Consider the following 23,135-nt stretch of genomic DNA (forward strand, 5'->3'; position numbering starts at 1 on the left):
CTTCTTTGCGACAAGGATTGAGAGGAGTGCTGCAAGGATTACTTGCATTTTGATAATATATTCTTAAACTTTCATTCATTTGTATGAAAAAATTTATCTATCCTATTATAATGATTCCTCACGAAACACAGACAAAAAAATACCATGATTTGGGGGATTTTCACAAAATGTAATCCATAGAATATTCCTTTGGAGGAAGCCTAATTGAGAAATCATTCATAAAAGTTGGCATATGTATGACATTTTGGCCTTACCCAGGACACCATTGTTTCTGGGTTTCGTGAGGAATCACACTATACAGAGTTGAAGAAACCTAATATCATGTTCAAAGTCGTGAAACAGGAATTCATATACTAAGAAAGGCTAGATGAGTGAAACTGCAGGGGAGTCTAGGAGGGTCAGAAGGTCAGTTTGTCTCCCCTCCTGCTCCTTTGGCTGCAGTGACATCTACTGGACTGGACTGCCAACAGAGAGAGGTGTCAACACTTTAAGTCCAATGACAATGTGCAGAAACATTTATGAGAACTGCCGGCCCTTGCAGCACTACTCCAATAACATTATTTCACAAATACTGAATTTCTCGTTTCAATATGATTATAACACTTGGATGCCGTCGTAACCCCACAGCTGGAATGCATTTTTGACCAATCAGATTGCCGTTTCATAGTATAAGATACTATAATAATATAATAGTACAATAAAAACAAGACAACTTACTACCAGGTAATGTTTAGTCATTTTAGTATGAAATAATGTGCTGCGCACAAAAAGTGGACAGAATAAAATACGTGAAATGAATACCAAATGTTACAAAATAAAAAACCAAGGATTTATAACATGACAAACATCCAGATTTAAACTTTTTGAGATTGTCATGTTCACTTCAAAATGTGAATCTGTGAGGTATAATAGTGTTTTGTTAATGACCACACAGTGTATAGTATAGTTCAATTATATGATGGTGGGCTTAAAGCTACTCAGGGCCTTATGAGTTCAAAACAACTTTCCAGAACATCACTACAACAAACAATCCCAGCAGCAGATACAATGCACACAATTCACTTTCTTCAATCTCACATTTCATAATCTGAATAAAAACATAGATACGTAGATATATTACTACAGGAAAGGGAGTCAAAACCTACTCCAATTAAAAATATATATAAAACAGAGAGAAACATGTACAGAGATAAAAGAGCATAACCAACACAGTTTCATGGGCAGTATACAAAGAGTTTTATACAAAAAGATCATTATCAAACTGCAGGTGAAGAGAAGAGTGCGATTAAAAGAGTACCGCCTACTGCGATACAGTGACACCATTTCACTTGTCTTAGAGGACTGATTGATTGAGGCGCGGACACAGAATGGATCTTTTTACCTAACTATTTCATAAAGGGGGGGGGGGGTTGTCATCTAAAGACTCTTGACATATACAGTTTATAGAGCATAGGTAACATGGCGACAGCATAATTCACCTTGGCTTTTGGTCCATCGAATAACACATCTTCTACACAACACCCCACAGCAGCCCTAGGGACTACAGGGGAGGATTGCTCTACCGTGCAACCTGACAGTACTGCATGACCAAGTCACCCTGAGATTACAGTCAAATTTGGCAATTCAACACCTAAGCATGGCTTTTTTTTCTCATGAAAATGACTCACCTTTTTTGAAATTGGGAATCATTTAGAAATTGTTTTTACAAAAGAAACACATTTGAATATTACACTATACACATTTCAAAAACCATTTAAAGAATTTGGACCTTGGAATACCACAAAACCAATTTACTATGCAAAGCCTAATATAAAGAGCTGTAACACTCAAAACACTTGATTTGCAAGAAATGCATATTACATCATTAGATCAATTGTAGATGTTAAATAGGAATTATTATACAACATTCTAAATACACTATTGTTTTCTTTTTGCCACCTGCAATATTATTCAGGATGCAACTGAGCAGGGTGGGGGTGAAGCTTGCAGAGTTTTAGGCAAGCACAAATATAACACAAACAATCAGGAAGAAAGTACAAAACAAAATAAAGAAATGCATACTACAAAAAAGTGAATTACATTAGAACATTTACATGAAGACACATCTGGACGTAAGCAAGAAGTTACTTCAGGAAAATAACTGGAATCACACTCAATGTTAACTAACGTTTTGCTTAAATCTGACAGACCTAACCATGGCTGTCATTAAAACACATATCAACAAGGGCTTTAGACTGGCAATATCCAATCGCTTAATTTCTGTAACAATATTTGTATACACATTTAACTCAAACCTTTAAGCAATTGACAGTATCTTAAAAACCACATGCTGTTCCACCTTTTCAACTCCACAATATGATACAAAATAAGGCATTTTAGTGGGTATGTATTGTAACCACATTTAATGCTATCATTCTTCTTAAAAATATAATATATATTCATGTTTGTATATAAAATAAAAAAAAGCGGGGAAAATGAATGATGCAGAAGTTCATGAAGAGTTAATGAGTGTCACTGTGACTCGGCCCTCTCCAGGACTTCTCCGGCTGCTACGGTGACTAGCTGCAGGGGGATCTCAGCATTGGCCAGGATGTCCTGGGCATTACTGGAGCCCTGCTGGATGTTGGTGAGGATGAGGGTAGTGCCGCCCGCCGTGATGATGCTGTCTGACGAGCCCGCAGACTCCATGGAGGCCACCACCGCACTGCTCACAGAGTTCATGACTCCTTTCTTGTTCAGGTGTGTTTTAATGTGCTTGGCCAAGTGGTCGCTCCGCATAAAGCGCTTAGAACACTCCGGGCAGACAAACTTCTTCTCCCCTGTCACAGACAGAGACCAGACTTGGGTTAATAGTAGGACAGACCATACTACACTGAACAAAAATATAAACACTGAACAAAAATATAAACACAACATGTAAAGTTTTGGTCCCATGTTTCATAATCTGAAATAAAAGACACCCGAAATTTTCCATATGCCCAAAAAGCTTATTTCGCTACAATTTTGTGCACAAATTTGTTTACATCCCTGTTAGTGAGCCTTTCTCCTTTGCCAAGATAATCCATCCACCTGACAGATGTGGCATATGAAGAAGCGGATTAAACCGCAGACCACGTGTAACCATGACAGCCCAGGATCTCCACATCCGGCTTCTTCACCTGCGGGATCGTCTGAGACCAGCCACCCAGACAGCTGATGAAACTGAGATTGCAATCAAAGAATTTCTTCACAAACCGTCTCAGGGAAGCTCATCTACGTGCTCGTCGTCCTCCACCAGGGTCTGGACCTGACTGCAGTTCGGTGTCGTAACCCACATCAGTGAGCAAACGCTCACCTTCGATGGCCACTGGCACGCTGGAGAAGTGTACTCTTCACGGATGAATCCCAGTTTCAAATGTACCGGGCAGATGGCAGACAGCGTGTGTATGGTGTCGTGTGGGCGAGCGGTTTGCTGATGTCAATGTTGTGAACAGAGTACCCCATGGTGGTGGTGGAGTTATGGTATGGGCAGGCATAAGCTACGGACAATGAACAAAATAGCATTTTATCGATGGCAATTTGAATGCATAGAGATACCGTGATGAAATCCTGAGGCCCATTGTCGTGCCATTCACCCTCCGCCATCACCTCATGTTTCAGCATGATAATGCACAGCCCCATGTCGCAAGGATCTGTACACAATTTTTTAAAGGTATTCCCAGTCATGTGAAATCCATAGCTTAGGGCCTAATGAATTTATTTCAATTGATGGATTTCCTTATATGAACTGTAACTCATCAAAATCTTTTAAATTGTTGCATATTGCGTTTATATTTTTGTTCACTGTATATCACTTTAAATCACTACAATGTACTGTAATGCTACTGTACTAAATTATATATTTCAGAAGACAGAAGAGGATGCAAGGTGCAAATTGCAACCTACAAGGTAGGTTTTCAAATGTAAAATGTAATGCAAATGTTGATGTGAGTGAGAGTGCACCTGTGTGTGTTCTCCTGTGTCTCTGCAGCTCGTCGCTACGCGTGAACTTCTTCCCACAGTACATCCAGCTGCAGACAAAGGGTCGCTCCCCAGAGTGCCAACGCAGGTGCGCTCGCAGGTGGGACGTCTTCCCGTACACCTTCCCACAGCCCGGAATGTGACAGATGTGCTGCTTCTTCTTGCCCATGTTGGATCCTCTGAGAGAACACATACAAACACACTAATATATCAAAGAAACACACTCATATACTGTACGTATAGCCAAATAGACTTGAATTTGCTCTGTATTTTTGGCCTTTGCGCACCAATGCTGGTGACCGGTCAACAGTCAAGACGTGCAACTTTTCGGGGGCTAATGGAAGACATAAGATTATTTTGAGAAAGGAATGTTGTTACAGTAGGACTGTGTTAGATTGAGGGGGGTAATTGAGGTAATACAAAATATATGAAAACATTTATATTTCACATTCAGACCCCAAAACCTGTAATTTAAACATAATTAGTATAGGAAAGATTCCATCCAGTGATTTCTGACCACTATAAGCTGTTGAGCACTCTAACAGTAGCCGATATAAAATGAATTCACTCACCTCCCCCCAGCCTCTTTGCAGTTGGGACAGGTACAGGCCACCCTGCGTAGCCTCTTGCCTCCCTCGTCGAGCTGGTCCTCCTCATCCACTAGCCTGACACGCAGGTGGGACAGGTCACTGGTGTTCAGAGTGGAGTCACTGCCCAGCTGCCAGTTCTCTGAATCTGGCTCCTCCTTTATCTGGATGTCTGGAGGGAGACCAATCAATCCACACATCAATATGAACACAAGCATTAACAATTGCACGCTAAATGGATTGCAAAAGCCACACAGTGAAAAGTGCTTTTTCGCTAAATGCTTAAAAGATTTTCGGACAGTTTGGCTATGAACAAATTCAAAACCCTTGTTCAAACTTGACAATGTGTGGGATGGATAGCTTGACAAAACCATTTGATAATTAACACTCCCTTTAAATCTTCAAAGAATTAATAATATGCTTAAATTATATCTCACAGATCTATAAAAAGGGTGTTAATTACATGGTCAGAGAATTGTTTAAAGACCTGCAAAGTTTAGTGTTCTATTGTTAAATGTGTGTACATTTACAAGTCTGAAAATAATTTTCTTACAAAGAAAACAACAACGTGACATACAGCTAATAATCTTCACCAGACCAGCGTAACTAATGCCTTATACCTCAGGAGGCTCCTGTCCGATGACTCAATACTGTAAATAGTACTTCCTGCAGATTCTCTTTTTTTTCCAGACCCCCATGGTTTCCTATATACAACCAACAGTGTTCTACACTATAATGGTGGGCATGTCTTATTGATGATTGAGGAGGAGACTATACCTCCAGGGCTATCAGTGTCCTCTGCCTGTTGGAAATGAATGCCTGTCTGGGCCAAAGAGTTGACTGTCACAGTCTGCAGGTTGGGGATCTGTTGCGCTCCTCCCTGGCCCAGAGACAGGGCCTGCACTGGGGCCAGGGTGATCTGCTGGGCTGGGTTGGTGGGCAGCTGGAGGTTCTGCAGGTTCTGGACCCCCTGCACCTGAAAGGTCTGCCACTGGATCTGGCCTGAGGGTGTGACGGTCTGGGCCTGAATTATGAAGGTCCCTGGGTTGAAGAGCTGCACGTTCTGCCCACCTGCTGCCTGCACCACCTGCCCATCGCTGGTCTGGACCGGCACCTGCTGCAGCTGGATGATGGACTGGCCTGAGGACACCTGGATGTTCTGAACTTCGTTTTGCTGAATGTAGCTCTCCTGGAGACCAGAGGGATCCGTCTGCTCTGTGGCTTGGGTCAGAACACCCGTCTCATCTATGGTCTCAGGCAGCTGGGCCGAGGACGTTGGTACATACATTTCTGTGTTAGCATTCGAGTCATTTACAGATAGAGTTTGTGAGAGTTGGTCAGCTGTCTTCTCCAAATTCTCAGAGCTGTCTACAGGCTGACTGGTCATGATCAGCTGGCCATCAGAAGTGACCCCTGTTGCTATAGTCTGAGCACCAGAGAGGCCCAGGGAGTCCAAGTCCACACTGTTAATGGGGACAAAGGTGATGTTCCCTGGCAACCCCATAGGCACATTAGTGACAACCTGACCCTGGTTGTTAAAGGTGGAGCTGCCGATAGAAACTCCCTGGATCTGCTGGACCTGACCAGTCTGTGATATGAGGTTCTGGTTGTTAGTAAGGATGTCTCCAGCCCCTGTCACACTTATAGTTTGAGTTCCGCTGGGCAAGATCTGGATCTGCCCTGTGGCATCTTGGCTCAGAGTGGCCCCCTCCACACAGGAGGTGGAGAAGCTTAGTTGCTGTCCATCAGCTGTCTGAATGTACTGAATGTTAGGCACTGCGTTGGCGGAGGTGTCGCTTCCTGATGTTACAAAGATCGGTTGGCTCTGAAGGTTCTGGAGAGGAAGAACATACTGTCCGTTTGATGTCACAATCCGTTGACTCTGGATTTGGACCATGCCAGGTTCCTCGTTCACTGCTGTTGTGGGGGTCAAAACCTCCCATCTATCTGGGTTCCCTGTTAACTGGATGGATGTTAGGTTTGTAGTCTGTGGAAGAAAAAATATTGTTTTGGTGAATAAAACAATGCATTTGCATAGAAGATGCAGATTGCAATGTTGTGATTCATTATGTAATGTTAATGTTAGACATAGCAGTGAAATATTGACTTACATAAACTGCAAGCCAAATAGTTATTGTATTCAGAAATCTAGCCAGTTGGAAAATACATGGCATTAAGAGTTATTATTAAATACAATTTAAAATATATCATGTATTTGCATAAAAATCAAACGTTTTGAGTTTGGTGCTGCTTGTTCACACGATTTAGCAACAGATTTGAAGATTGGTTTAGAGGCGTTTCATGACCAGATTCATGTTTGTCTAGAAGGTGCATGAGAACCCTAATTTATAGTGTGTGATCAAAATATGAGCACACTGCATGAGTGCCTTTTGGGAATATCTCATTCACAACAGCACACTAGGCTGAACTACAGCTCTGCCGACACCACTCGCGTTCTATTGAAAAAAGATATCTAGATTTTGGGGTCGATTACATACATTCTAGCAGAGCCAGAGGTGGTGACTTACCACTATAGCACCGTTATCCCCCTCTGACGATGGCGACCCGATCTTGCTGCAGGTAGCTGCCAGCAGAGCGAGCGGTGATGGCTGAGTGTCCTACCCACAATGGGCGGGTTTAAAACGAAGAAAGTGGGTGGCCGTTAGTCCGGAGCCACACAGGAAGTTCGACTTTTACTACAAAATTTAAAACGTGTGAACTTCACAAAGCACCACGCACTTACTGAAACCCTGACCGAGAAGCACACGCGGACAATTTCTAAACAGTACCTGGTCTCCTGTGCCACCGTCTTGCTGCAGAAACTCGCGTTGACAGCTGTCTAAGGCAGCCATTTCCTCTTGTTTCACTGGCTGTTCTGGGGCTACACATCACAGAAAGAAGGAATCGAAGCAAAACAAACCAGAGTTAAGTTCAATCTCCACACGGAAAAAGGCAGCACATTGGTTTTTAGTTATTCCACTAACGTTATACACTTCAAGCTGGACTGACCTCCGTTACAGTTGCGGTTGTTGAGTTGATGATCAAACGGAAGCCATTTAGCTACGAATCATAAGTAGCTATGTGATAATTGTTGTGGCTAGCATGCAGGCTAACGTTTACTGTTGGCTAAACTGTTGAAAACGATTAGCCAGTTAGTTAGCTAACATTAGCTTAGCTAAAGGGTACACAGACATACCGATGTTATGTTGAATATTACATACCAGTCATTGCGTGAATTATTTTATTTCGCAGAATCTCGGTATTATCACACGCCAAACATGATTACATTAATCGATGGCAGCTGCAATCGTAGATTCTAGTCAATTTTTTCTGTTTTGATTTACTGTGAGGGAAACACAAAGGGTGGGGCCTCCAAGAGTCACGTACAGGAAATCCCGCCGTTCTTCTTAAACCCAATTGGCTACCGTCTTTTATTCTCTGCATTATCATTCACCAGTGTTCATGTCAGTCATTTTCTGACGAATTCCTTTCCTGTGTATTATTCTTTCAACAATAATAATATGGTGCCAGGAGTTGTGATGATGGCCGTTGATAATCGTTCATGTATTGAAGCCTTCTGCAGCCACAGTGGATTTTAAACATACTCTCAATTGCTTTCACTTACCTCAATTTAGATAACTTATATTGCGCTAAAGTAGATAATTAAAACTGTCATTGCATGGGGATTTCAGAGGCAAGTCGACCCTTCGTTTTTCAGGATAAGATGTGATGGCTACATTTAGCCAGATACTTACCTTGTGTTGGCAGCTGAACAAAATAGATTGGCCCAGTGTATATGTAAATGTTCACTCATAGCTATCGATTTAATAATGTCAATTGTTCATCACAGTGAGGTTTGGACTGTGGTTGTGATTATGTTCAAAGGAGCACCAAAATAAACAAACATAATTGTACACTGTTATACTCTATGTACATTTTATATTTTGCTTTCTCTAATTAATAAACTGTTCATTTATATAATGGAATATGGCTGTGGTATTTTAAATTCACGTTGATTTTGGAATTCTCATTGGGGTGAGCTCATGGACGAAAGATTACCTTTAATACAGTAAGCTGATACATTTTACCATACTTGCCATCATTCCTAAGGAAAGGTAATTTCCACCTTTTGCTTCTATCATTAAAATTAGCACAGAGGTCCTTGAATAAGACTGGTAGGCATTAGGCAAGGGAACAGTAGATAAACAGCTTATGTCCAGTTAATTGCTAGTGCTTTTCTGTAAAGTGAGTTATAACCTGTATCAAATTTCCTCATTAACTATACTGAACAAAAATGTAAACGCCACATGAAACAATTTCAAAGATTTTACTGAGTTACAGTACTTATATGGAAATCAGTCTATTTAAATAAATTCATTAGGCCCTAATCTATGGATTTCACATGACTGGGCAGGGGCGCAGCCATGGGTGGGCCTGGGATGGCATAGGCCCACCCACTTGGGAGCCAGACCCACCCACTGGGGAGCCAGGCCCAGCCAATCAGAATGAGTTTTTCCCCACATAAGGGCTTTATTACAGACATAAATACTCTTCAGTTTCATCAGCTGTCCAGGTGGCTGGTCACAGACAATCCTTTAGGTGAAGAAGCCGGATGTGGAGGTCCTGGGCTGGCGTGGTAACACGTGGTCTGCGGTTGTAAGGCCGGTTGGACGTACTGCCAAATTCTCTAAATCGATGTTGGCCTCCTGGCTTATGGTAAAGAAATTAACATTCAATTATCTGGCAACAGCTCTGGTGGACATTCCTGCAGTCAGCATGCCAATTGCACACTCCCTCAAAACTTGAGACATTTGTGGCATTGTGTTGTGTGACAAAACTGCACATTTTAGAGAGGCCTTTTATTGTCCCCAGCACAAGGTGCATCTGTGTAATGATCATGCTGTTTAATCAGCTTCTTGATATGCCACACCTGTCAGGTGGATGGATTATCTTGGCAAAGGATAAATATTCACTAACAGGGATGTAAACAAATTTGTGCACAGAATTTGAGCAAAATAAGCTTTTTGTGTGTATGGAACATTTCTGGGATCTTTCATTTTAGCTCATGAAACATGGGACCAACCCTTTACATGTTGTGTTTATATTTTTGTTCAGTATATCTTGTACACAGAATACTATATTAGCAAGATTTAATTGAAATATAATATCATTCTGTTCTCCTCTATGTCTGTGATGCCAGGCCCTCACCTCTTCTCCATTATTTGCAGTATGTCAGTTCCTCACAGAGTGTGACCGGAGTGGGGCCATTTCTCTCAACCTTCAACTCAAACTTGGCCCATTACAGGCAGACTACAAAAGCACTTTCCTGGCACTCAGGAGCTCACGCCTGTGAATGGTGGATATTTCCAATCACTCTGCTGTCAATCCATGTGTCAGGTAAACATAGGCCTACGGAAACAGCCTTTAGAAATTCTTGCAGCTATGTCTGTCTGTCTAACCCAAGGAAAGTTATCAGCGATTTCAACAAACACCTCCACGTTAAAAGGAAAAGTCGAATATACAGTACATCCTAATAAGAGGATACATCGAATACAACCTCCTAGAGGGCATAGTGCACAAGACAGGTAATTGCTAGAAGATTTGTCCAAGTGTTTGCTTGTTTGAAACTGCACCTATGATAAGGAACATTAGATTGTATTGGTTTTATTGACTGGTCCTATATCCAACATTCACCTGCTGAGAATGCAATGGGCAGACTAACAATACTTTTCATAGCAATTACCCTGTGGAAGTTTTGATGGAATACAGTTTATATTATTTTTATATATTTGAACAGCATCACATTTTTCACTAATACTGTATTTCAGCACTGCAATAGATTGCATAATCTGTAACAACAATAATAATATGCCATTTAGCAGACGCTTTTATCCAAAGCGACATACAGTCATGTGTGCATACATTTTTACGTATGGGTGGTCCCGGGGATCGAACCCACTACCCTGGCGTTACAAGCGCCATGCTCTACCAATTGAGCTACAGAGGACCACAATAGACCACAATAGGACCACAACAATAGCTAACAAAGGGTTAGAAGTGCAAACGAGATAAGAACAAGGTTAAATGATGCTGGATAAGATTAATCATATTAATTAAAGCAGTCAACCCCTGTACAAATCTGTCATTGTCCAGAATTAAGCTAATCAATGAGGCAGAGCATGTTCTTGGTCAGCCAGGGTGAAAATAACAAAACACACAGGCCATCAGCCTGACTGTGTGTGACAGCTGTGAAGGTGTCATATTGACAGTTGTGTCCCTGAGGGCCAGTCCAAGAGAGAGGTGACCCCATGGTGAGAAACTGCCATGCTGGAGACACCTTTTGAGACACTGTAAATGGGACCTCAGAGGGAAAATTGAAAATGGTGCAGGTGGGAGAAGTGTGGATAGAATACCAAATGGATCTGGATGACAACTTTGAGAAAGGCATCAATATGGACACAGAAACAATATACTGGGTTTCTATGAGGCACTCAGGCTCAGCTTTATTACACGAGCAAGAGCTCTAAAGTGTAGGTACTTATCTACTGTACTGTAGCAGGTTTGACCCTTTATGAAAGTCACTCCCTGATTGTCATCTACGCTCAATGGAACCCAGTTTACTATAAATAGGGCAAACAACACAGGCCTGTAATGTGCACAACAGCCTCCTTTCTTTTAATAAATTGAAAAAGGGCTATATTCTGGAGTGATGTGCCTTTGGAAAAATAATCACATTTCCTTCCATTTTGAGCACCGGTATACAATGTTACTTCATACTTTCTGCGGGAGAATCATATTCAAATTAATTCCATCCCTCTGTCAGATCAGCCTGTGACCTTTGGGTCTATCAATAAACAAACAGCTTTCAGTTGGTTCATGTAAAGGAATTCTTAAAAATGAATAAAAAATGAAAATCACTTTATTTTACATTTTTTACATTTACGTCATTTAGCAGACGCTCTTATCCAGAGCGACTTACAAATAGGTGCATTCACCTTATAGCCAGTAGTACAACCACTTTACAATGTTTTTTTTTTTTTTAGGGGGGGGGGGTTGGGGTAAGCGGGGGGTAGAAGGATTACTTTATCCTATCCCAGGTATTCCTTAAAGAGGTGGGGTTTCAAATGTCTCCGGAAGGTGGTGAGTGACTCCGCTGTCCTGGCGTCGTGAGGGAGCTTGTTCCACCATTGGGGTGCCAGAGCAGCGAACAGTTTTGACTGGGCTGAGCGGGAACTATGCTTCCGCAGAGGAAGGGGAGCCAGCAGGCCAGAGGTGGATGAACGCAATGCCCTCGTTTGGGTGTAGGGACTGATCAGAGCCTGAAGGTACGGAGGTGCCGTTCCCCTCACAGCTCCATAGGCAAGCACCATGGTCTTGTAACAGATGCGAGCTTCAACTGGAAGCCAGTGGAGTGTGCGGAGGAGCGGGGTGACGTGAGAGAACTTGGGAAGGTTGAACACCAGGCGGGCTGCGGCATTCTGGATGAGTTGTAGGGGTTTAATGGCACAGGCAGGGAGCCCAGCCAACAGCGAGTTGCAGTAATCCAGACGGGAGATGACAAGTGCCTGGATTAGGACCTGTGCCGCTTCCTGTGTAAGGCAGGGTCGTACTCTCCGAATGTTGTAGAGCATGAACCTACAGGATCGGGTCACCGCCTTGATGTTAGCAGAGAACGCCAGGGTGTTGTCCAGGGTCACGCCAAGGCTCTTCGCACTCTGGGAGGAGGACACAACGGAGTTGTCAACCGTGATGGCGAGATCATGGAACGGGCAGTCCTTCCCCGGGAGGAAGAGCAGCTCCGTCTTGCCAAGGTTCAGCTTGAGGTGGTGATCCGTCATCCATACTGATATGTCTGCCAGACATGCAGAGATGCGATTCGCCACCTGGTTATCAGAAGGGGGAAAGGAGAAGATTAGTTGTGTATCGTCAGCGTAGCAATGATAGGAGAGGCCATGTGAGGATATGACAGAGCCAAGTGACTTGGTGTGACTGTGTGTGACTTTATTGTACGTTTGTTCTGCCTGAAGGTGACAGCAGTAAATCAAATGTAAGTTATGCTCTTCCTGTTGTAACAACCTCTCAATAGAATGTTACTGTGCACTGGTTTTGACATAATGACCTGTTTGGGGGGTAAATGTCAATGTGTGCCTTATTCAAGTCATTACTTTCATCTGATTTTGACTCCTAGTCTGAAGTACAGAATAACCTGGGCGGATCCGTCATTTGGATGTTTGAAGATGATTTTATTTGTGTGTTAAGTAAAGTATTATTTTTTGTAATTCCAAAACAGACACTGGGATCCCCTCAAGAGCCATTGAATGCAATAATTCTTCAGTATCCATTGAATTTCCAAACATGTATCCCTCGTGTGTCCATTGTTTGTACTCAACATGTCAAAGTTATTTATGTGTTCATTTATCATCCCATAAATTCTTTGTAATTTCTCAAGTTCTTTTGGGGTTAAAGCTGAGCTATTGTGATTTACAATAGCAGGCTTTGGTCTTTCATGACTGCACTTTTTAAAGCTGTCTTTCTACTCTGCCATTCTTGGTTTGGTGCCATTGTGGTTAGCCTCTGGGCGGAGTGGCACCACGTGATTGATGATGCTGACAGAACATTTGTACCAATAGACAGAGGGCCCCACCAGCTACTAATCACTGTTAATATCCCTAGATCCAACTACTGTGTTTCAATCTGTAAATTCATTGGATTTGATCTAGACTTTAATAAATATACAGTGGGGAGAACAAGTATTTGATACACTGCCGATTTTGCAGGTTTTCCAACTTACAAAGCATGTAGAGGTCTGTAATTTTTATCATAGGTACACTTCAACTGTGAGAGACGGAATCTAAAACAAAAATCCAGAAAATCACATTGTATGATTAAGTAATTTGCATTTTATTGCATGACATAAGTATTTGATACATCAGAAAAGCATAACTTAATATTTGGTATAGAAACCTTTGTTTGCAATTACAGAGATCATATGTTTCCTGTAGGTCTTGACCAGGTTTGCACACACTGCAGCAGGGATTTTGGCCCACTCCTCCATACAGACCTTCTCCACATCCTTCAGGTTTCGGGGCTGTCGCTGGGCAATACGGACTTTCAGCTCCCTCCAAAGATTTTCTATTGGGTTCAGGTCTGGAGACTGGCTAGGCCACTCCAGGACCTTGAGATGCTTCTTACGGAGCCACTCCTTAGTTGCCCTGGCTGTGTGTTTCGGGTCGTTGTCATGCTGGAAGACCCAGCCACGACCCATTTTCAATGCTCTTACTGAGGGAAGGAGGTTGTTGGCCAAGATCTCGCGATACATGGCCCCATCCATCCTCCCCTCAATACGGTGCAGTCGTCCTGTCCCCTTTGCAGAAAAGCATCCCCAAAGAATGATGTTTCCACCTCCATGCTTCACGGTTGGGATGGTGTTCTTGGGGTTGTACTCATCCTTCTTCTTCCTCCAAACACGGCGAGTGGATTTTAGACCAAAAAGCTCTATTTTTGTCTCATCAGACCACATTACTTTCTCCCATTCCTCCTCTGGATCATCCAGATGGTCATTGGCAAACTTCAGACGGGCCTGGACATGCGCTGGCTTGAGCAGGGGGACCTTGCGTGCGCTGCAGGATTTTAATCCATGACGGCGTAGTGTGTTACTAATGGTTTTCTTTGAGACTGTGGTCCCAGCTCTCTTCAGGTCATTGACTAGGTCCTGCCGTGTAGTTCTGGGCTGATCCCTCACCTTCCTCAAGATCATTGATGCCCCACGAGGTGAGATCTTGCATGGAGCCCCAGACCGAGGGTGATTGACCGTCATCTTGAACTTCTTCCATTTTCTAATAATTGCGCCAACAGTTGTTGCCTTCTCACCAAGCTGCTTGTCTATTGTCCTGTAGCCCATCCCAGCCTTGTGCAGGTCTACAATTTTATCCCTGATGTCCTTACACAGCTCTCTGGTCTTGGCCATTGTGGAGAGGTTGGAGTCTGTTTGATTGAGTGTGTGGCAGGTATCTTTTATACAGGTAATGAGTTCAAACAGGTGTTCTTACTGGTTGGTAGGTGATCAAATACTTATGTCATGCAAAAAAATGCAAATTAATTACTTAAAAATCATACAGTTGAAGTGTACATATGATAAAAAATTACAGACCTCTACATGCTTTGTAAGTAGGAAAACCTGCAAAATCGGCAGTGTATCAAATACTTGTTCTCCCCACTGTAACTACTTTCAACACATTGCATATGAATATCAATGTCATACAAGATATGATAACACCAATGCAAAGTGTGATATATAGTATGAAAATTGGAAGCATTTTACAGTAAAGCAAGAAGAGAGATCACTGTAACATTGAAGCTGTTTGCCAATAAAGTATAATTGTTAAATTAGACGGCTTGAGTTATTTAGCTTCTGCTAATGGACACTTTTTAACAAGACATGATATACACTGATTTTTGGTTTGATTGATTAGGATCCTCATTAGCCGATGCCAATGGCGACAGCTAGTCTTACTGGGGTCCAACATATAACAAAAAAGACATTACAGACAAAAAAAGACTTTACAATTTACATACATTTAAAAACATTAACATGTAGTGTGTGTGTGTGCATCTATCAGTTACACGTACATGTCAGTATATACACACAACAAGTAGGTCACATGGGGGAGAGGCATTGTGCCGTGAGATGTTGCTTTATTAGTTTTTTGAAACCAGGTTTGCTGTTCACTTGCGCTATATAATATGGAAGAGAGTTCCATGCACTCATGGCTCTATATAATACATTTTACATTTTAGTCATTTAGCAGACGCTCTTATCCAGAGCGACTTACAGTTAGTGAGTGCATAATTTTTTTTATTTTTTATACTGTACGTTTCCTTGAATTTGTTCTGGACCTGGGGACTGTGAAAATACCCCTGGTGGCAAGTCTAGTGGGGTGTGTGTGTGTGTCAGTGCTGTGTGTAAGTTGACTATGCAAACAATTAGGAATTTCCAATACATTAATGTTTCTTATAAAACAAGTGAGGCAGTCAGTCTTTCCTCAGCTCTCAGCCAAGAGTGACTGGCATGCATAGTATTAATATTAGCCCTCTGATTACAATAAAGATTAAGACGTGCCGCTCTATTCTGGGCCAACTGCAGCTTAACTAGATCTTTCTTTGCAGCATTTGACCATAGGACTGGACAATAATCAAGATAAGATAAAACTAGAGCCTGCAGGACTTGCTTTGTGGCGTGTGCATCTCTTTATTACGGACAGACCTCTCCCCATCTTTACAACCATTGAATCTATATGTTTTGACCATGACAGTTTACAATCTAAGCTAAGGTAAAACCAAGTAATTTAGTCTCCTCAACTTGTCTAACAGCCACACCATTCATTACCAGATTCAGCTTAGGTCTAGAACTTAGGGAATGATTTGTACCAAATACAATGCTCTTAGTTTTAGAGATGTTCAGGACTAGTTTATTACTGGCCACCCATTCCAAAACAGACTGCAACTCTTTGTTAAGAGTTTCAGTGACTTCATTAGTTGTGGTTGCTGATGCGTATATGGTTGAATCATCAGCATACATGGACACACATGCTTTGTTTAATGCCAGTTGCAGGTCATTTGTAAAAAAATAGAAAAGAGTAGAGGGCCTAGAGAGCTGCCCTGCAATACATCACACTTTACATGTTTGACATTAGAGAAGCTTCCATTAAAGAAAACCCTCTGAGTTCTATTAGATAGATAGCTCTGAATCCATGATATGGCAGAGGTTGAAAAGCCATAATACTTACGTTTTCTCAACAACAGGTTACGGTCAATAATATCAAAGGCTGCACTGAAATCTAACAGTACAGCTCCCACAATCTTCTTATTAACAATTTACAGAGAAATAGCACTGTATTTGGTCAAACACCATTTTCTCCAACGGTTTGCTAAGAGCTGGCAGCAAGCTGATAGGTGTGCTGTTAGAACCAGTAAAGGCCGCTTTACCACTCTTGGGTAGGGGAATGACTTTGGCTTCCCTCCAGGCCTGAGGACAAAGACTTTCCTCTAGGCTCAGATTAAATATATGACAAATAGGAGTGGCTATTGAGTCAGCCACCATCCTCAGTAGCTTTCCATCTAAATTGTATTTAAGAGCATTGTATTTGGAATACCTATGTAAGAATGCTGTTCATTGACTATAGCTCAGCATTCAACACCATAGGACCCTCCAAGCTCATCATTAAGCTCGAGGCCCTGGGTCTGAACCCCGCCCTGTGCAACTGGGTCCTGGACTTCCTGACGGGCCGCCCCCAGGTGGTGAAGGTAGGAAACAACATCTCCACTTCGCTGATCCTCAACACTGGGGCCCCACAAGGGTGCGTGCTCAGCCCCCTCCTGTACTCCCTGTTCACCCAAGACTGCGTGGCCAAGCACGCCTCCAACTCAATCATCAAGTTTGCAGACGACACAACAGTAATAGGCTTGATTACCAACAATGACGAGACAACCTACAGGGAGGAGGTGAGGGCTCTGGGAGTGTGGTGCCAGTAAAATAACCTCTCACTCAACGTCAACAAAACAAAGGAGATGATCGTGGACTTCAGGAAACAGCAGAGGGTGCACCCCCCTATCCACATTGACGGGACCGCAGTGGAGAAGGTGGAAAGCTTCAAGTTCCTTGGCGTACACATCACTGACAAACTGAAATGGTCGACCCACGCAGACAGTGTGGTGAAGAAGGCGCAACAGTGCCTCTTCAACCTCAGGAAGCTGAAGAAATCTGGCTTGGCACCTAAAACACTCACAAACCTTTACAGATGCACAATTGAGAGCATCCTGTCGGCTGTATCACCACCTGGTACGGCAACTGCACCGCCCGAAAACCGCAGGGCTCTCCAGAGGGTGGTGCGGTCTGCCGAACGCATTACCGGGGGCAAACTACCCGCCCTCCAGGACACCTACAGCACCCGATGTCACAGGAAGGCCAAAAAGATCATCAAGGACATCAACCACCCGAGCCACTGCCTGTTCACCCCGCTATCATTCAGAAGGCAAGATCAGTACAGGTGCATCAAAGCTGGGACCGAGAGAATGAAAAACAGCTTCTATCTCAAGGCCTTCAGACTGTTAAATAGCCATTACTAGCACATTAGAGGCTGCTGCTGCTGCATATTGAAATAACTGGCCACTTTAAGAAATGGAACATTAGTAACATTAGTAACTTCTTGCATTACTCATACTGTATTCTATAATATTATACTGTATCTTAGTCCATGCCACTCTGTAATTGCTTGTCCATATATGTATATACTCTTAAATTCCATTCCTTACTTAGATTTGTGTGTATTGGGTATATGTTGTGAAATTGTTAGATATTACTTGTTAGATATTACTGCGCTGTTGGAGCTAGAAGCACAAGCATTTCGCTACACCCGCAATAACATCTGCTAAACACATGTATGTGACAAATAACATTTGATTTGATTTGATTAAATTATCAATGCCAGGTTTGTCATTATTGATCGATAACAATCATTTTTCCACCTCTGCCACACTAACTTTACAAATTCATATTTACAGTACTTTTCTTTCGTTATTAGTTGTTTATGTATGAATACAATGGCTCACTGTTCGTTGTTGGCATTTCCTGCCTACTGTCACGCCCTGGCCTTGAGAGACCGGTTTTCTTTAGTTGGTTTGGTCAGGGTGTGTATTTCTATGTGTACATTCTATGTTTGTAGATCTATGTTGGCCGGGTGTGGTTCCCAATCAGAGGCAGCTGTCGATTGTTGTCTCTGATTGGGTATCATACTTAGGTAGCCATTTTACCTACCTATGTTGTGGGATCTTGACTCTTGTTTGGCTTGTTTGTGTGTAGCCATTGTGAGCTTCACGTTACGTTGCTTTTGTTGTTTTGTCGTGTGTTAACTTTGTTAATAAACATGTATGCATTCCACGCTGCACCTTGATCCAATCCTGTACTCAACGAACGTGACACCTAAGTTTGCCCACTTTGCCAATAAAGTAAAATAATTGGCAACTTAAAATGGTTTTGTAATGTATAAGCCATCTGATTTGATGAAAGATGGAGTTGAATTTGTCTTTCTGCCCATAATTTCATTTAAAGTACTTATATAATTGATCTTGGCTTCATAATACAGTTTATTCTTCTTTATGTTGAGTTTAGTTTCATCATTTCTCAATTTTCAGTTAGTCAGCCAGTCAGATGTGCAGCCATTAGCCACTCCTTTTGCCCCATCTCTTTCAACCATACAGTTGTTTAATTCCTCATCAATTCATGGAGCGTTAACAGTTCTAACAGTCAGTTTCTTAACAAGTGCATGTTTATCAATAATCGGAAGAAGCAATTTCATAAATTCATCAAGTGCAGCGTCTGGATGCTTCTTATTAATCACATCAGACCAACAAATATTTTTTAACATCATCCACAAGCAAAATCTTTTGTATGATCTCTTAGGCCCAGCTTTTGGAACTTCGGCTTTCCTGGATATGGCCACTATATTGTGATCACTGCATCCAATGGGTACGGATACTGCTTTAGAGCAAAGTTCTACAGTATTAGTAAAAATGTGATCAATACATGTGGATGATCTTGTTCCTGTAGTGTTTGTAAACCATGGAAGGTTGATTAATAACCTGAACCAGATTACAGTTACTGGTTACAGTGAGAAGCTTCCTCTTGAGCAGACAGCTTGATGAAAACCAGTCAATATTCAGGTCCCCAAGAAAGTAGACCTATCTGTTTTCATCACATACACTATCAAGCATTTCACACATATTATTTAGATACTGACTGTTAGCACTTGGTGGCCTATAGCAACACCCCCCAAAAAAAGGCTTTAGATATGCCAGGTGAACCTGCAACCACAACACTTCAATAACACTTGACCTAAGATCTTCTCTAAGCATTACAGGGCTATGGCTCTGAATATATACAGCAACACCTCCCCCATAAGGATGTCTGTCTCTTCTATAGATGTTATATCCTTGTATTGCTAGTGCTGTATCATCAAATTAATTATCTAATGAGTCTCAGAAATGGCTAATGTATTGATGTTATCTGATGTTAGCAAGTTTTGAATTCATTACCCTTATTTCTAAGGCTACATATATTAATATAGGCTAGTTTCAGCCCTTTCCTTGTAGCTTATCAGAGATATACATAATATGGAAAAGAGCAAACAAAGCAAGATAAAAAAATATACATTCAGAAGTCCATTAATCAGTTGGTGTGTGTAAGCGTGTATGTGCCGCGGGGTTGAAGCTACGAACCCATAGGCTTGGCTCTCTCATCCCTTCCAGGTTTTTGGGAGGGAGGGTGGACAATGAGCCTGTCATAGCAGATGTAAGCAATGTCCCCACGCGCTCTGACAGCTTTCATTGCTGGGATAAGTTATTTCCTCTTCTGGTGCACAGCTTCAGGATAGATGTATGTTCCTATCAAGTTCTTGGCTCTTTCCAGAACTGCTACCATTTCCTTTAACCTCAGGAACTTGAACGCTATCGGCCTGGGCCTGTCATCTGGGCCGGTGGTGGGTTTTCCAGTGCTGTGGGCGCACTCCACCTCAATCTTCCTGTGGTCCATCTTCAGTTTCTCAGTGATCATTTCCCTCACTTTGTCAGACTCTGTTCAGGTCTCATGTGGAGATTCTGCAATTCCGCCCACAACAATGTTGTTCTGCCGTGATTGTCCCTCGAGATAATCTGATTTATCTGTAATTGTTATCATGGATTCACATACAGAACTGATGTCCTCTCTCAATGACTTACAGATTGCTGTCATCTTGCCGTTCTCATGTTTAAACTCATCGAGCAGACCCTGGGAGAACTACAAACTGTTCTTCAGGTCCTGGACCTCTCTGGTCAGGTCGTCTATTATTTTATTAGTTGACTTCACCAGTATTTTCTTGTAGTTGTAACAACTGCTTAAAGAACTACGGTAGTCCCGCCGGCTTTGGTCTTTGTCATGGTAGTAACATACGTTACGCTGTTACTCCTCACAGTTCCAGACAGGGCAGTTCTTAGGGAAGATTGGAAACAACAACAACAAACAGCAGGGATCAGTTCTGGAAGTTTGCTGACAACACAGCAGTGGTAGGCCTGATCACCGACAATGATGAGACAGCCTATAGGGAGGAGGTCAGAGACCTGGCAGTGTGGTGGCAGGACAACAACCTCTCCCTCAACGTGAGCAAGACAAAGGAGATGATCGTGGACTACAGGAAAAGGAGGGCCGAACAGGCCCCTATTAACATCGACAAAGCCTCCAGTCACCCAATCATAGACTGTTCTCAATGCTATCGCACGGCAAGCGGTACCGGAGCGCCAAGTCTAGGTCCAAAAGGCTCTTTAACAGCTTCTACCCCCAAGCCATAAGCCTGCTGAAAAATGAATAAAATGGCCACCCTATTTACATTGACAACCCCGGTACCGGAGCGCCAAGTCTAGGTCCAAAAGGCTCTTTAACAGCTTCTACCCCCAAGCCATAAGCCTGCTGAAAAATGAATAAAATGGCCACCCTATTTACATTGACAACCCCCCCCAGACTATTTACATTGACTACCCCCCTTTGTTTTTAGACTGCTGCTCGCTGTTTATTATCTATGCACAGTTACTTTACCCCTATCCAAATGTACAAATTACCTCGACTAACCTGTACCCCCGCACATTGACTCCTGTATATAGCCTCGTTATTTTATTGTGTTACTTTTTATTTAATTTTCTACTTTCGTTTATTTAGTAAGGTTATATTCAACGCATGTGACAAATAAAATGTGATTTGATATGATGTAATCTAGACAGCCACAAGCCCGGGACAAACCGTGGTCCCAGCCACAATGGCTAAACGCATCGCGGGCTGCGTTCAAGCCCTCAAGTTTGATAGGCAGCTAGCTTGCTAGCAGCTAGGCTAGCTGCTACGCCAAGCAGCTCCTCAGACCCGGCCTTGGTCGGCAGGATTACTGGACAGATAGTAGCGGTCCCAGCAACTGATGCCAACCACGTCGCAGGATCCAAACTCAAAAGGTAGCTAGGGATTAACCAAACTTTTTCAATGGACTTTCAAAACAAAAAACTTTCCAACAAACTTTCCAAAACAACTAACCGAACTCTCCCTCGTTCCGAGTTTTGTACTGAGTGTACAAAACATTAGGAACACTTTCCTAATATTGAGTTGCACCCCCTTTTGCCCTCAGAACAGCCTCAATTCATCGGGGCATGGACTGTACAAGGTGTCCAAAGCGTTCCATAGGAATGCTGGCCCATTTTGACTCAAATGCTTCCCACTGTTGTGTCAAGTTGGATGGATGTCCTTTGGACGGTGGACCATTGTTGATACACACAGGATACTGTTGAGCGTGAAAAACCCAGCAGCCTTGCAGTTTTTGACACACTCAAACCGGTGCGCCTGGCACCTACTACCATACCCCATTGAAAGGCACTTCAATCTTTTGTCTTTCACATTCACCCTCTAAATGGCAAACATACACAATCCATGTCTCAAGGCTTAAAAATCCTTCTTTAACCTGTCTCCTCCCCTTCGTCTACACTGATTGAAGTGGATTTAACAAGTGACATCAATAAGGGATCATAGCTTTCACCTGGATTCACCTGGTCAGTTTATGTCATGGAATATGCAGGTGTTCCTAATGTTTTGTACACTCAGTATACAAGCAGATGTGGAGTTCCCTTACAGAAAGGAGATCAAATTAACTCTGCTCTGGCCCTTTGATAGCCAGCTTGTTGGTATTAAAGCCTAAAATGACTACTTGTGACATGATTAAAGACCAGAAGACTTTTATCGTGTTCTGTCTCAAGGGGTACATCTGCATAATTCTAAATAACTTAATTACTGTTCCTAAGAAATGTACTGATACTTCATTATATGAAAAACAATACACTGGAGGCAGACCACAGAGCTCAATTTGCCAATCCAAGGCCCTTATAACTATTAAATGGGCCTCAATGTTGGGTTTGGGGGTTGGTTAACAACAACAACACCACTCTTGCCTAAAAAGAATGGGATTTAATGTCTTTAGCCCTCAGACAATGATTAAAGGGATACTTCGGGATTTTGCCATTTATCTACTTCCCCATAGTCAGATGAACTTGTAGATACCATTCTTATGTCTCTGTGTCCAGTATGAAGGAAGTTAGAGGTAGTTGGAATATAGAACATACAGTAAATGGCGACTATGATGGCTAGTGAGAGTTGTTGATTGTTCTTATTGAAACTACTGTATGAGAAACATTTGTAATGCTGCACGACCTATTTCCTCAACAACAATGATAAATTACGCTAACTCTAACCTATACATTGTGGAATGCATGCCTACATTGCTTTAAGTTATAAAGGTACTTTCCCTGCCCCCAACATCCCCCATCAAACATGATCTTATATCTTGAAGATAGTAATACAATTTTATTTAGATGCCAAACACCATGCTTTGTAGTGTTTGTGAAGTCTTTGTTTCGTTAACAACAACTTTTAAAGCTAGTGCATGCAATACCCTTCATGAGAAATGAAATATTTTATTCAATCTTTATGCC

The 23,135-nt window shown here is 42.3% G+C and overlaps 1 protein-coding gene across 2 annotated transcripts; it reads right to left on the reverse strand.

Annotated features, from left to right (window-relative positions):
* Window positions 1–717: 717 nt before the first annotated feature.
* Window positions 718–8,452, reverse strand: LOC311130109 (transcription factor Sp3-like). 2 transcript variants are annotated; one of them, XM_084162788.1, is made up of 7 exons: window positions 7,808–8,452; window positions 7,376–7,467; window positions 7,115–7,204; window positions 5,364–6,573; window positions 4,572–4,758; window positions 3,982–4,178; window positions 718–2,819 (listed from the first exon to the last, which is right to left on the reverse strand). In XM_084162788.1, the coding sequence occupies exons 1-7, from the start codon at window positions 7,812–7,814 to the stop codon at window positions 2,512–2,514; spliced, it is 2,091 nt and encodes a 696-aa protein (XP_084018914.1). In that variant the 5' UTR covers window positions 7,815–8,452; the 3' UTR covers window positions 718–2,511. The 2 variants fall into 2 exon arrangements, with proteins under 2 accessions (XP_084018914.1, XP_084018915.1); XM_084162789.1 differs by lacking the exon at window positions 7,115–7,204.
* Between the last annotated feature and the right edge of the window lie 14,683 nt (window positions 8,453–23,135).

This window comes from Coregonus lavaretus (genome assembly GCF_964263955.1).
Source record: "Coregonus lavaretus genome assembly, chromosome: 5".
Lineage (NCBI taxonomy): Eukaryota > Metazoa > Chordata > Actinopteri > Salmoniformes > Salmonidae > Coregonus > Coregonus lavaretus.

Coding starts and splice junctions, on each gene's coding strand:
- LOC311130109 (XM_084162788.1), bottom strand. Junction 7,205..7,375: donor ACGGTGGCACAGGAGACCAG/GTACTGTTTAGA, acceptor CATTGTGGGTAG/GACACTCAGCCATCACCGCT. Junction 6,574..7,114: donor GGGATAACGGTGCTATAGTG/GTAAGTCACCAC, acceptor TTTCTTCCACAG/ACTACAAACCTAACATCCAT.